This window comes from Triticum aestivum, chromosome 7B (assembly GCF_018294505.1).
Source record: "Triticum aestivum cultivar Chinese Spring chromosome 7B, IWGSC CS RefSeq v2.1, whole genome shotgun sequence".
Classification (NCBI taxonomy): Eukaryota; Viridiplantae; Streptophyta; class Magnoliopsida; order Poales; family Poaceae; genus Triticum; species Triticum aestivum.
The window spans coordinates 421176796-421192580 of NC_057813.1; the positions used below are offsets into that span (position 1 = coordinate 421176796).

Sequence of the window (15785 nt, forward strand, 5' to 3'; positions counted from 1 at the left end):
TGGATCGTGAAGACGTTCGACTATATCAACCGCGTTATTAAATGCTCCTGCTTTCGGTCTACGAGGGTACGTGGAAACACTCTTCCGTCTCGTTGCTATGCATCTCCTAGATAGATCTTGCGTGATCGTAAGATTTTTTTGAATGACTACGTTCCCCAACACGAAGTAGCTAAGGGTAGGTGATATATGTATTTACCTGAACTGTCGTTGTTCGTCAGGTCCTGAAAGGGAGTGCGTACGCCACTATGCTTAGAGGAGGACATATTGAACCCTTCCTTAACTCAGTTTGTCATGCAAATCATGATGTGCTGTAGGTATCAAATTATAGATTATCAGATTAAAAGAGCAATTCCCTTTTGTCTCATGTTTGATAATAAGACGTGCAAATTCAGTTGATCTAACATGTGTGCACTGGAGATGTTGCATGCCACATGGGGTGATGACACCGGAGGTAGGGCAGCGCGTCGGGTCGAGGATGTCGCAGACACCGGGGGCGAGGGCGGCGTGGCGAGGACGACGTGGTGAGGAGAGTTAGGGCAGCAAGGCGGGTCGAGGACGTCGCAGAGACCAAGGGTGAGCGTTGCGTGGCGAGGGCGGCAGGGCGGGGCGGAGAGAGAACGGCAGGGTGGCGTGCCGACACGAGGTTCCCGGCATGGTGGCGGTGTTGATCGCGGAGATACTGTTTATTCGCTCGATCGAGGTGTAATCGTTGGGATGTGTAGGATCGTGAATGTGGGAGTCTGTCGACAGAACATTTGTTTAGAACCATCGATCTGGTTGTAGTATGGTTGATGAAACATAGACAGTTGGATGGTACTAAGTGGGTTTGATCGGACATCTAGGGTTATCCCGTGTGCACTTTCTCGTGTGGATGTAGGGGAAGTCACGTTTGGTCTTTTTTTTTAGGAACATTTGGTATTTTAATAGTAGTATAGATATCTCTACTTCTAATGGACGAGTTGGTTGAATAGTCCCACCACTTTCGTCTTGTTTTTTTCGTCTGGTTTTTTTCGTCTCCACTCACATCTCCCCCCTCCTGTTTCCACTGACTTTTCAACCCCCTGGCAGAAAACAAATGCTTTGCGTGACACAGAAAACAGGCGTCCGAGCGGCCCCTCTCCCCGATTACCCTCGCTCGCACTAGGGTTCCCTGCGCCGCCGCCGCCGCCGCCAGCCAACCCAGCCTCCCAGCCGCTCCGCCCCTCTTCCTTTCCCGCTCACCGCGGTCGCCCCCTCCGTCCCGCTCGACTCCCTGCCGGTCCTCGCCGAGAAGCCTACGAGTCACCGCCGTGCACACCCCGTCGTCTACCACATCCACCTCGTCCAACCGAAGGCTGCTCCCCTCACAGCGACGAAGTGAGGCACCAACGACCATGACCTTGACGAGAGGCAGCCGGTAGAGTCGAAACCGCCTTCTCCACGGCCGTCGGTTGCTTCCCGGTCCGTCTGAGATCCGTCCGAGCCACCGGTGAGACGAACGCTTCCTGTGTGCAGTGCACATAGTAGGTATGTGCCGCTCGCTCGTCCTCGAGCCCGTTCATCGCTGTTTGTTGCGCTCGAGGAGCAAGCATCATTCTCCTTGTTAACTAGCTAGGGTTCTTGCGCTTGGTTTCTTGGCTTCACACAAAGCGATTTCATTTTGAGGTCGTAGTTTCCTTCCGTTTTTGTTTCTGGAAGCTTAATTTCTAGCATGTGCAGCTCATGGGGAGAAGGAAAGCAGTGGAGAAGAAGAGATTGAATGATATGTGCCTCTTGTATGGGCTACTGTTAGGGCACTCTTTTGGGGTAATCATAAAAAAGAACTTATTCAGAGAGGAGAGACTGAGAGAGATTTGTTTGATGTGTTGAGAAAGATGCACAACTTCACTATTTGTTGGGTCAATTGATCAATGTTTTACATCACAACTATTCATTGCTGTATTGTGATTTTTACTATGTCTCTGAACCATCTGGATGATGAGTTATGCACTGTAATTTTTAGTTTGTCACAAGAACATGAACCTAATTTTTAGTCTGTCTAAATCACGGGCAGATCGGGCACTGTGGAGCACAGGGAAGGAGGACAAGGATGGGAGGTGTGTAGAATTTGGCGCCAAGGGAGATGATCGAGATGGTGGAGCAGATCCAATGGACTCTAGGAGACTAGGTAGAGGAGACACCACTCAGAGCCCATCGATCCTGTGAGTAATGTGTGTTGTTCTTGGTGACTGATTTCGTGATGCAGGTGTTCTGGCCCAACTTCCTCTTTTCCTTCTTTGTGGTCTTTCTGTTGTGGTGACCGGAGGATTGCTAACTTTGTGGTATTTTGCTTCTTTGAATGATGCCCATGATTTGATCTATGAGCTTAACGCGATCTTGGATCTGATTAGGTTTTTCCTTGCAGATTGCCGCACATAAACCTGCTGAGCCGACATCGACGCCAAGTGCGGCGATGCCACTTCCGATGATTGGGAGGGTGAGTTCTTCCTGGGCTTTACCAAGATCAGCTATGAGGTGAGGCCATTGACCTTGAACTAAACAGATTAAGTGTTGTTATAGGGTTGCTTTCAGTTTAACATTTGTCCTTGAACAAATGTACTGCAGGGTCCAACTAGCAAGAGGCCGCTTTCTTACAAGTGGTATAACACGGAGGAAGTGATTCTTATACAAAAAATGAAAGTATGATTTGCAGAACTATGCCTTCCTCATCTCTTTCATGGTTGTGCGTAGGTAAACCTGATTTGTGCCCCATCTTTTACTCCAGATGAAGAAGGAGAAGAGAATGTCCATGGCTCATCAGGGGGCGGCAGGCGGGGCGACACGATGCTGACAAAGGTGTTCGTGGGTGGCCTGGCGTGGAAGACGAGCAAGGAGGGCGTGCATGGCCACTTCGAGCGCTTCGGCGAGATCCCCGAGGACGTCGTCATCGCCGACAAGGGCACCAGCAGATCCAAGGGCAGCAGATTCGTGAGTACCCACCCAAACAATTCTCTTTCCCCTCATCATCGATTGATCTTCAGAAGTTAATTCTATTGATTAATTCAGTCCCGTTAGTTGATGCTATGTCTGAATGGATGCTTGGCAAGTTACGTTCTGGAGACAGAGGCGGCCATGAAGGGCTTGGCTCCGTACCCGTGATTGACGGCCGGAGGGCCAACTGCAACCCCGACCTGCCTTGGGGTCCAGAGGTCCAAGGCGCCACAACCAACTGCCTCTGATGCATCCATATTCTGGTAATTAATTAGTTCGATGCTTTGATTAACTTTAAATTTACTGAATTATATGCATTATTAGTTAGTGAGAATTAAGTGCCATGCACGTCTTAGTTTGATTGTTAGTCCTTGACCATGAGCAAGAATCTAGATGCTTTCATTAACTTGTAATTTGCTGAATTATTATTGGTTAAGCACCGTACTGGTCTAGGTCTTCATTTGACTGTAGTCGTTGACCATTAGCAAGAAGCTAGCTAGGTGTGTGTGCATGCTACACACATATGTCACTTGTTGCAAGTTAAAATCATCTGCCAACTCTCTTTTTAGAGAAAAAAACTGCCAACTTAATTAATCAATCATGTTGAATTGTAGACGCAGTGACCAGACAGTGCAAAGTTCCTGTTTAGTTTGACACTTTTAGTAGAAGGTTTAGTGTCAATCTAGATTTGCTAGGACTAATTTGAAAACTATCGGTGTTATAGATTTGCTAGGACTAATTAATCTGCATACATGCCTAATGCCCTGTGATGTTTTTCACTGTCAAGATTACACTTTTAGAAAATGTGTTTGTTTTGTTAGTGTCAACAAAATCTGATCTGATTCCACTCTGGAAAATCTGCAAAGAGATGCTAATTCTCCATGATATTAACTTGATGTCTGAAATCTTAATTTCGTCTTTCCTATTGCAGGTTCATTCCAGCTCAGTGTGGTAATCTGCAGCAATCAAGTTAACAAATCTTAGTTGAAGTATGTGTTCTAAATTTTCGGTGGTGATTTTTTTGTGACTAGACCAAATCAAAACTGAAGTATGTATTCTGAATTTTGTTCATATGACTAGATGCATATGAACTGAAGCTCCGTCATTCTTTCTAAGGTGATAGTGGTCGCAACCAGCTAAAATTAGGGGCTATAAAGGAACTATAAAAAATATTTGAACTGCTGGCAATGTCGATGTAAACACGGGCATTTAACCAGCAGATTTTGATTTAACTATAACTATCTATTGACACAAGGCTAAAAAAAGAGTGGAATTGATTTGTAAGCAATTCTTCTTGAGATAGACTTTCTGGGTAGTTTGTTGCAAGTATATAACCTGGAACTTCAGTTCGAGATATACAACTGACAATCTATGATCACTACGACAATTTAGATTGGTTAGCAAAATTTCTTAGGCGGTGAGACTTATGCAAGTAGCTAAGGCTACAAATAGATGAGCATTGGCCATGATTAGCAGCACCGCATCAGGAGGGCATTCGTCCTGGAAGTGTGGTCGGGGCTGACTGGGGATGATTATTTTTTCGGTGGTAAGGGATGATTGAACACATGTGAGTGTCTTCTCAACTTGGCGTTGCTTCTAATGTGTTGGACACTGATCCAAGTTTGCAGTGAGCTGAGATGCATCTTTGAAAATCTCAGCAGAGAGATGCTAATTCTCCATGATTATTAACTTGATGTCGGAAATCTTAATTTCGTCTTTCCTATTGCAGGTTTATTCCAGCTCGATGTGGTAATCTGCAGCAATCAAGTTAACAAATCTTAACTGAAGTATGTGTTCTAAATTGCCGGTGGTGATTTTTTTTCTGACGAGACCAAAACAAACTGAAGTATGCATTCTGAATTTTGTTCATATGACTAGATGCATATGAACTGAAGCTCAGTCATTCTTTCTAAGGTGATAGTGGTTGCAACCAGTTAAGATTAGGGGCTTTAAAGGAACTATAAAAAATATGTGAACTGCTGGCAATGTCGATGTAAACACGGGCATTTAACCAGCAAATTTCGATTTAACAATAACTATCTGTTGACACAAGGCTAAAAAAAGAGTAGAATTGATTTGTAAGCAATTCTTCTTGAGATAGAGACTTTCTGGGTAGTTTGCTACAAGTATATAACCTGGAACTTCAGTTCGAGATATACAACCGGCAATCTAAGATCACTACGACAATCTAGATAGGTTAGCAAAATTTCTTAGGCGGTGAGACTTATGCAAGTAGCTAAGACTACAAATAGATGAGTGTTGGCCATGATTAGCAGCACCACATCAGGAGGGCATTCGTCCTAGAAGTGTGGTCGGGGCCGACTGGGGATGATTATTTTTTCGTGGGCAAGGTATGATTGAACACAGGTGAGTGTCTTCTCAACTTGGTGTTGCTTCTAATGTGTTGGACACTGATCCAATTCTGCGGCGAGCTGAGATGCATCTTTGAAAATCTCCTGAGAGGTCTGAATTAGTCCAAGCCTATGCAGAATGCCTACATATGCCACTTGAACTTTGGAGGGGTAGACTGATGGATCGTTGGGCTGGGATGAAGTTTCATATAGTGTGTTTTGTCACGAGAAGAAATGCAAACGAAAACACAATTACCTTACATTGTTAATGTATATGGTATGAAGAAAACGGAACTTGTTTTACCTCTTTTTTTTTTCTAATTTGTAACTCTTCTTACCTATATTTGGCAGAGGTACAATGGTTATTGACTTGTACTCCCTCCGTTCCAAAATAGATGACCCAAAAGGGAGTACGTTCTATTTCTGACCCAACAAATCTAATATGCAAGGATAACAATAAAATCAGAATGATCAAAAGTTAAAACACATGTGCATGCTTCATGAGTTATGTATACTTCTGAATCTATTTTTACCTCTACTATCTGATACGTTGAATAGTGCATGCTCTGCTCTTGCATGCCACATCTGCCTGTACTATGCTGTTATTTATGATTTCGGGGGAACTGATATCTTGATTATAGGAAGTGGAGAGGAAAACCCCTGATCAGTAGGGAGTACAGGATAACGTGGTCCAGCTCACCATCCTAGGCTGCAGGCTGGTTTGGTAACAAGCGGAGACAGACTAAGGAAAAGGTGCCAATGATGGAGGTGTGTGTAGACATGGAAGACCTTGCCACTAAGAGCTTCTTGCGAGGGCAAGAGGTAAACTGACGCTGAGTGTTGTGATCTGTGGGGAGTAGTGTGAGGTGTCCAGTGAAGGGACATGATTCAGGCAAGTAACTGTTACTATAGGAAAAGTCCCTTTGTACACTAAGTCCCTTTAAAGTGATGTGCATAGCACAATAAAATAGGAAAAGTTTAACCTTTGTTTTAGTTTGATTTTCTCGGCTATACTATATTTGGTTTTCCTTTATGTTTTCTGAGGTTGCAAAAGCCTTTGTAGCGATCAAAGATGAGGAGCAACAATCATTGTTATTGCACCGTGTGTATTTTTCCTCACTTCTAAATAAGAAATTCAGTACGGTATCATCTTTCGTGGTAGGTGAGAACAACATTATTTGTAAATTGTGCAATTTCATAGATTTGCAAAGGTTTTAAAATTGTGCCAAGTGATGGCAACACTAGATGTTGAACTGCTGTAACAAGGATGCTACAAGAGGTCGTTGTCAAAAAAAAAAAAAAAGGATGCTACAAGAGGTGCTTAAGTAGACACACACGCCTTTGTCGAAGAGGATAAAAGCGGGAGAGAGGACTAAATCCTTACCGTTATATAAGTGGATCAATATAAATGGAAGCTACATGTCATCATGTTTAGTACATATTGAATTGAAAAATGTTTCATTAGATTTTAGTTTTTCTGTGACAACGCATGGGCATGTATGTGATGACCTAGAAGTACAATATTTATGTCTGCAAAATTATGGTTACCTATAAAATTGTTTGCTTATTCATTGCAGCCTGTACACGTTTGCTTATTCTATCCTTGCATTTTTATGTTCGCTTATTCTATGCTTGCATTTTGTGTTCTTTTGTGTGTTTTCGAGAACCATAAACATGTCATGTCCTTATCTTCCTAATGTTGAAGTATTCACGCAAAGACTGAACTCTATCTATCTTTTGTTAACAAAAATGTTAAGTGTTTCTAGTTTCCCTCCATGCAATTTGTGCATCTTTTCAACCTCCGTGAGCTCATGTAAGCTAGCTTTGTAACATGTGGCTGTAGGTGTAAATTGACCTGAACATAGAATAACATCCTAAATTGTAAAATACTAAAATTTCAAGCCGGTTTTATTTTGCCATCTTAATGTGTGGTTGAGGTAATCTTTCACTTTTTTTTTAGAAACTTCCAACCTATTCATCTTCAAATGATGGCAGTATAAAAAACACCGACGATAATAAATATTTTACAACTAGGTCCCTGGACCCACCTACAGCGAGTACAAGCACTGGAGCGAGCCAAAGGTGCGCCGTCATCATCGCCCCTCCCTCGCTGGAGCCGGACAAACCTTGTTGTAGTAGACAACCAAACGTCGTGCTAAGGCCCCATAGGACCATCGCACTAGAGTGGCAACCATTGTCGTTGAAGAAAGTCTTAGATCGGAAGGATCAAACCTGTATACACCAAAAATGAGGACGAACGAAGACCTGATCCAAACAGATCCATCGACGACCAACACCGACCGAATCCCGCGAGATCCGACGAAGACACACCTCCACACACTCTCTGACGATGCTAGAAGCATCATTAAGACGGGGATAGAACATGCGAGACATTGTTCCTACTGAGAGACATCACCGCCACCGTACATCCCAACCCAGACGTTGAACCTAATAAGAACGATAATGGGGGCCCTTCCGCTAATGGAGGTCGAGGTCCTCCGCAACTTTATGGCCCGAAGGCCATCAGAGAAATGGTATCATGGAGAAGGTGAAGTGAGCGTCATCCAATTTTAAAAGAGACGGCTCTAGCAAGAAATGTCTAACTATGAAGAAAACCGAGCAGGAAGAGAAGGGTCCGGCAGGAAAGGGGATGGGTGCCTCGTGGGCTAGGGTTTTTTCTGTTGGAGATAACATGGTAGATAGTTCGAACAACCATATTTCTTCCCCACATAAAGTCTGGTTCTGGAGGAGCCTGGATTGTCCAGAAGGATGAGTTTTGGGAACCCGATGGGTGCCCGTTCGATGTTCAAACACGCACGGGCATATTAGTAGGAAATGAACTTCGATCTTGAAGAGAATTTTAATCATTTGTTTGACTCATTTATATGCACTGTAGCCCGTGGCAACGCACAGACGTTTTTTTTGAGCATCAGTACAGACGCAGGCGCTCATATACACGCGCATACACTCACCCCTATGAACGCACACACGCACACCCTACCCCTATGAACACCTCTGAGAGACTGAGCCGACATGTCATCTTGAGATTTACGAAGCCACCGTAGGCACCTCGTCGTCGACGGGAACGTATCCTCCCACTGAAAGCGCATCGCCGGAAATCCTGAAATAAATCCAGGAATAATGCGAGCACCAGGATTTGAACCCTGGTGGGTTGGGGATACCACTGTCCACCTAACCATCTCAACCACAGGTTGGTTCGTGCACGGGCGTTCTACTAGTAGATATAGAAGTACAGATGCGAGAAATAGTATTTCGCTTCACATGGCAGCGATGAAAAAAACTGGGCCAGCCTAGTTGCTACTCCCTCTGTTTCTAAATATTTGTCTTTTTAGAGATTTCAAATGGACTCCACATACGGATGTATATAGATATATTTTAGAGTGTAGATTCACTCATTTTGCTCCGTATTTAGTCACTTGTTAAAATCTCTAGAAAGACAAATATCTAGGAACGGAGGGAGTACAAGAGACGAGAAAAATAATACATAGGCGCGCTACATGGGCCATGCAAAAAATCCGTGTCCATGGGCCAGCCCTATAAGGTCGGGCCATATGGCCAGGTTTGGGCGAGATGCGCAGCGGAGGAGATCTGATCCAATCGCGCTGGGGGTCAAAAACATCCCTCACGGTCCACTGCTGCGTCGATCAACCCCACTCCCACATCACCTTCCCCAAATCGAATCTCACCCCAAATTACGATTGCGAGCAAAACCCTAGCTAGCGTGCCGGCTGAATCCACTGAAAAGATGGCGGCGCCGGCCGCCAGCGACGCGGCGAGCTGCTGCAGTCTATACAGATGCATCTGCTGCTGGCGTCGTGCCTGCTCACCCCGTATCCCGCGTGTCGCCCCCGGCAGAGACTACTTCTGCATGCCGGCTGGCGCCGATGACCAACCTGCGTGGTCGCTGGTCGTCGGCTGCCGCTCCCTCTCCCTCTCCTTCTCCGACAGCGCCCTACGCTTGCACCGCTTCCGCGTAACGCGATGCGGTCGAGTCCTCGGCGGGAGCAACGACGCCCTCGAGGTCTTGCAGGACGTCCGAGCTGAGGATAAAAAGGCGCCGGCGGAGAAGTGGTGCCTCTGGACTGCTAGCGCCACGCAGTGCCCCGACGGCCACTCACTTTGCATCTTCTGCGAGGATTTCGATCCAGTGAATATCCGATACTCCGCGCCCCCACAAGTCCTGCGGCTGGATGTCAACGCTGAAGACAAGCTGCGGAAATTGTCCCCCATGCCTCGTCCTCCTCTAGAGCCTCACTGGCGGTTCCTCCCCATCTCAGCTGCTGGCCAGATCTGGGCTGCATACGTTGTTGAACACCAGGCTTATGAAACATTCAGCGTCGGGATGCAGCTCCTGGACGAGGATGGCCAGTGGGAGTTGGCCGGCGGCACCTTGACTATTTCTTCCAAGGTGGTAGTGCCAGAGTGGTGGGGTGGTCGCTTTCTCCAGGGATACGTTGTGCTATCTGACAGGGCAATCTTGCTGTCGTTCCGGCAAGCTGAATTCTTCATCTTCAGTTGCCATAGCCTTGCCTGGACCCAGGTCATCACCCAGCATATAAACACCTACATCCCTATCCGGGGCCATGGTGTATACATCAAAGAAGATAACACCGTTTACATGCTTTATAACAACGACATATATGCGTACGAGCTCCGCAAACCAGGTCAGAAGGAGTTTCGGCGGCTCAGCTATCAAGATGGGCAGCTGCTTGAGCTGCAGCCGCCTGTCAAGGTTGATTCTGTCTGTCCTTTCTCTGGTTATGGCTTCCTCACGCAGCTTGACCGCCGGCTCTTGTGCTCTGTCTGGATTGGTCGTGGTGGGGATAACTGCTCATGCAACTGCCCACACGTCCTCATCAGCACCTTCCTAGTGAATCCCAAAGGCATCGAGATCTTGCATTCAACCTGCCGCCGGTTAGACATGCTGCCAAACAATTTTGATTTGGCACACAGCTATGAATATTGCTTTCTACAGTAAGTTACTGTGATAATTCTATTTCTGTGCACTAGTTAACCAACAACTCTTGCTTACAATTATAATATTTTTTGTCACACTACTAATTAGGGCGTGTGAGGAGGACTACAACCAAGGGAAACAGGCAATGCTGCCTGTGGAAGATCCAATCAGGTCCCACATTGTGGAATCTTCCGAGACAATGCTCGCTTGTTGCAGGTCCAAAATCATTATACATGCCTAGCTTACATATTTCAGATATGCTACTTCTTTCTGGCCCTTTCATGCAGTTCATTTGATGCCTGACTTATCTTAGTGTCATGCAATTTGTGTAGGAAATTTTTATTTGGAACGCAGTTTCCGGGATGTGTTGTGCTTGAGGAACCTGCTATCCGAATCAACAAAGATCTCTACATCGTTTGCCAAGTTGGTTCTCATTCAGTTGTCTATAAGACTGAAATTGTGAATGGAAGGTTAAAACAAGGTTGTCATGACAACCCTCTGGGACAGGCTTTCACTACTGAAACATTTCCACGTACTGGTGGCACTACTGAGACAGTTATACCTGCTGGTGATGATTGTCATGTGTTGGACCGACTGTCAGAACAGCATTCCCATTGGCACGTTCTTTGTAGCAGCTCATTCATACATGCTATCTCATGCACACAAGATGACATCCATGTGTTTAATCTGAGTTATAAAGCTCATGGGCACAGTACAATTACAAGGCCAGCTACTGATCCTTTCGTTATGGTTGTTCAAGTTGGTCATGAGACTATTGCTCTTACTGCTAATCTCCAAGTTTTCTGCCATACTGCTTCCAAGTGGGCGCAATACAAGATAGATGGGTCTCTTGTTCATAACTGGAAGGTTAACCTGTCCGGATATGCTGTCCTGAGTGATAATTCATTCATAGTTTCTGATACTGAAACGAGGTCATGCCTTTTGTTGGACGTGCGTACCAAAAGATGGTGTGTTGTCATGCCTGCATATCGATTTTGTCGAGATCGTTTGTTCAACACCGCGGTTGAAGCGCCACTTAATGGAAGATCTGTCTTTGTTGAGGGCTTTATTTACACATGTTCAACTGGGGGACTTGCTGCGTATGACCTTTTTGAGAAAGGTGATTCTATGTACCTTGATGATCCGATCTTTTTGCCATTCACATGGCCCAAGTCTTGGGAGAGTGATATGATGTGCTTGGACTATGTTGCCAAAGACAGAATCTCTGGTGCGATTATATTTTGTGTGGTGCAAGGTGATTATTCCCCTCCTTTTATTATTATTATGATCATAGTATTACCTATAACATGTTTGTGTTAACAACTATGCTAGGTGACTATCCTGAGTATTACCCTGTGCTAGGCGAAAATTTGGACTGTTCCAGCGGGTGGCTTCCCTCCTGTTCTCGTCGTCATCGTGTACACATCACCACTGTCCAGGTCAAGACTGAAACAACCAATGGGAAAATGAAACCGGTGAGAATTGACCATGTGGATGTTGGCACATGTTTCATTGACGAGAATAAGGGATTAGTCTCCACTAGATGCTGTTTTGCTGTTGGCACGTGATTTTTCATCCGCTGTTTTACCACCTTTTCTATTTCGCTGTTCTGTAATATATTTATTATCACTCAGGACATCTCGTGTAATGTTGACCATCGATGTTTCCTGGAAGACAGATTGAAATTCTCGTGTTAAGTGGGTCTTGTTGATTTTATTTTTCTTACCTGGGTGCTACTTCAATACAACGTGTTAGTAAAGATTCTGGGAGAACAGTTTAACGGTAAAACAGATTGGGTTTTTTAGGTGTAAAACAGATTGTGCCTGAAAATGTCTTATGCCAGAGCTCTAGTTGGCTTGCTATCTGGGCCACACGATCCATACTCAATTCTAGTTTTTCTGTGCTCTAGTGAACTGTCTATTTAACAGCTACGCTGTTTTTAAATTGGGTATGCGTCCGCTGGTGGAGGGAAAAGATCCACCACCTCAGCATCTGGTCCATTGAACGGCCTAGACCCATCCTCATTATTGCAACAAAGTTAGTGTTGCAATAGGGCTCATGTTGCACAAACATTCAACAGAGATTGTGTTATAGTTTTTTTTTCAGTCTTCAATTTTTTTTTCAACATAGATGATGTTTTACAGAAGGACTTCTGCAACATGGATGATGTTGCACAAATTAGAGCTAGAATGTTGTGTAGAACGGGAGCTTGGGAGGACCAAGGAGGTGACTGACCTCGAGGCATCCAAGATCTAGATCCTGCGACATACCTCGAGGGATCCAAGATCTAAATCCTGCAACATACGAGTTGTTGTGGTGGGCAGATTGCAACAAGGACCGTTTGGTTAAAGAAAAGGAATAGGCAGTGTAGTGAAGAAGTTGGTTGAGGGACATTTTTTTTCGACGAATAGTTTCTGCAAGTCCTTGGGTAGTTTCTTCCGATCGAACATAAAGTACATCTTTTTTCAGCAATTAATCTTTTATTAGTACATTTCTATCAAAAGAAGAAAGGAAATGATTTATCTTTAGTAAACTATTAAGAGGGCTCATTCGACAGTTGACCCTGAAGATAATGTTCAGGTGCTTCACACTTTGGATTATCGAGTGGCAATGACACCTTATATGCTACATCCTCATCTATATTTCGCTATATTCCATGAAATCTTCGGACAAAATTATACTAACTCTTTGTTCTATCTATATTGTGGATCAACTTCACTATCTTATATTTGACCCACCGTTCTTTTACAAAATCATGGAAATGAACCCCATTTAGTAGGAGACCATTTTTCTTATAGTCATTTAATTCTTACTCCTAAGGGACTCCTGATCCAATGAATGAGAATTTAGGTGGTAAGGTTTCTCATCAATCTTTCCCTATAATCTTTACCTAATAATAAAGCAAATTGGGTTTCCTTCGTCCGTCATGTTTTAGGTAATTCATCCGCGCGAATCATATTTAAGTCAAACAAATGCTTTTTAAAATCATCCATATCTTTTAAACCGTAACTCCGATTTGAACATGTTATATATGAAATTTGATTAGAAAAATATATAGAATATGAATATGAGATTATTTTTACTTGTTAAATATTTTTAAATATTATTTTGGAATATATTTGAGTTAAACCAAATGATTTTCTAAATTATCTGTATCTTTTAAACCGTAACTTTGATTTTAACATATTATATATGAAATTTTATTAGAAAAATGTGTGGAATCTAAATATGATGTTAATTTTACCTGTTAAATATTTTTAAAATATTGTTATGGAAGCAAACTTATAATTTATAGCGCAAGATCCGTTTTTTTCATACCGGCGGTGATCCAGATTGCAAATAAACACCCCACTATAACCATATAGGGAAAAGAAAACATCGATAACTACACATGCATACCTCTGAAAAATGTCACAGGAGAAAATAACAGATTTCTCATCGCGAGAGTGAGAGAAAGCGAGAGAGAGAGAGAGAGAGAGAGAGAGAGAGAGAGGGAGAGAGTGAGAGGGAGAAGAGAGGGAGAGAGAACGTCTTAGGATTAACCATATTCAACACATTTTTTGTTGTTTTGTGTGAACACCGAGGCCATCGCTGGCGAGGATGAGAAGGAGGATAAGCGGCAACATAAATGTGATGCCTCACAAAAATAAAGGAGATGGACCTATTGTGGTCTTGAGTCATAGTTATTGAGTTAAGAGCGTGTGTTATGTTTTCTCTCCCGTTGCAACGCACGGACTCTTTTGCTAGTTAATAATAAAGCGATTAGTACTCGCTTTTGCCAGCTCACCCACCGTCGCGGCGCTTTTGCAAAAAGGCCTCCATGTTTCTTTTGCAATCAACCCGCACTCCATAGTGGGCCGGCCCATCCGTTCGCAGCGAAAAATAAATCATAGCGTCGGGGGATCGAACTCGCGCCCCGCTTTGCTGTCGAGGAGACAAAACCAGCCGGGCTAGCTATCCTTTCTATTGATCCAAGATTCTAAGGATTTATATAAACCAGTAAGTAGACATCAAGCCTCATCTGGAATTGGACGTAAATTTACGAGCGAGACCCAATAAACTTGCGCTAAGAAATTCAAAAGCAACAAATCTCCCCTATTAATATAATAACCCAATTAGCTGATCATTTGGATGGATTTTTTAGAAACAAAGACCACATAATGGGAAGGTGTGCGTCAAGGCCATACATAGGTCAAAGATTTCTTCATCATAACTCTTTTTTTTTTTGGCGGAATTCTTCTTGGTCATAAATTGCATGCAAAGACCAATTAACTGATCATTCAGATGGACTTTTTTAGAAAGGAAGACCTCATAATGGGGAGGTGCGGCAAAGCCACAGGTCAAAGATTTCTTAATCAAAAATTGCATGCGAAGACCAGTTAACTGATCGTGCGCATGGATCGGCTACAGCACGCATGCAGCGTGCATGTACTATATGCTTCTACTAGATCATTGATAGCGTGCGTTATTGCGCCCGTCTATTTTTTCACTTGATGCTAGGAACTTTTGTAATGCATGGACTTGTGAAAATAAAGTTATGTTTGTGTAGACAAAGACACACATGTTCCACACTAATAAAAAAGTTAATAATCTACATATTTAGTGTCTTGGAAAATATGTAACAAATCAATTATTTGTGAACACAAGAAAAGAATTATAATAAATCAACATATATAAACAGCCAAAAGCTACAACCTGCCCGAGACAACTCTCTCAATAGGCAATATTTCATCGAAGAATGGAATACTATCCTCTGGTTCCATTAGAAGAGAGGCATTATCTGCAAGGGAAGGCTTAAAGAAAAATATGCATGTGATGGATAATTTTTATGGAAGGAAAGGAGAAGAGCAAACTTAAATCTTTTATATTCAATAACAAAAGAACCCAATTAAACAAAAGCAAAGCAATATAGTAAATAAAAGCCTAGTTGTAGCTGAACTTTGGTTCTATTTGTAGAATTATTTATTAAAATATTAACATCCCTACATTAGCTTATAGGATGTGTGCCATTTTTTAAATTTTGTAAGAGAAAGACAAGTTACACCTCACAGTCAAAAAGGTGTGCTTGCTTCTAGGGAGAGGTCAATGTGATATGCTCATACAACTGAACCATGCACTACTATTTTACAACTATAACTGAACACGGAGGTTTAATTGGCTCCACAAAATACAGAATTATTAGATCGTGGAGTGAAGCGACATGTGTTACCGGAGCAGAGAAAATGGTTGACACCAGATGTACTCATTGACAGGGAATGCAAAGCCTCAATAGATGATGCCCGCACCAGATCTTATGTAAGAAGATTGAATGCCAAAGTATGGAGTCCCATTGGATTCAGATTGTAATAGTTGGTCGAACGATTAAATCACGGCCAAGACATGTTCCTCCAAACTAATGAGAACAATTCCACAACCATGAAGCGAGACTGCTTCTTAATTGTAGAGTCCACACATATCCATAACCAAATGCATGATGATTAATCAAGGAAAATAGAGAAAAAAGGAAT

The 15785-nt window shown here is 43.3% G+C and overlaps 1 protein-coding gene and 1 long non-coding RNA gene across 8 annotated transcripts; both read left to right on the plus strand.

Annotated features, from left to right (window-relative positions):
• Positions 1–1048: 1048 nt before the first annotated feature.
• LOC123161961 (uncharacterized) lies at positions 1049–6293 on the plus strand. Of its 7 annotated transcripts, none has more exons than XR_006480971.1 (9): positions 1049–1506; positions 1699–1785; positions 2033–2146; positions 2225–2300; positions 2384–2493; positions 2584–2658; positions 2744–2946; positions 3066–3212; positions 3881–6293. It is a non-coding gene; the product is annotated as an uncharacterized lncRNA (long non-coding RNA). The 7 variants fall into 7 exon arrangements; XR_006480969.1 differs by lacking the exon at positions 1699–1785 and having other exon boundaries at positions 3881–4795; positions 5942–6293; XR_006480967.1 differs by lacking the exon at positions 1699–1785 and having other exon boundaries at positions 1050–1506; positions 3881–4736; positions 5942–6293.
• A 2630-nt stretch (positions 6294–8923) lies between these two features.
• Positions 8924–11975, plus strand: LOC123156060 (uncharacterized). The gene is made up of 4 exons (XM_044574224.1): positions 8924–10295; positions 10387–10494; positions 10611–11533; positions 11611–11975. The coding sequence occupies exons 1-4, from the start codon at positions 9067–9069 to the stop codon at positions 11844–11846; spliced, it is 2496 nt and encodes an 831-aa protein (XP_044430159.1). The 5' UTR covers positions 8924–9066; the 3' UTR covers positions 11847–11975.
• The last annotated feature ends 3810 nt before the right edge of the window (positions 11976–15785 follow it).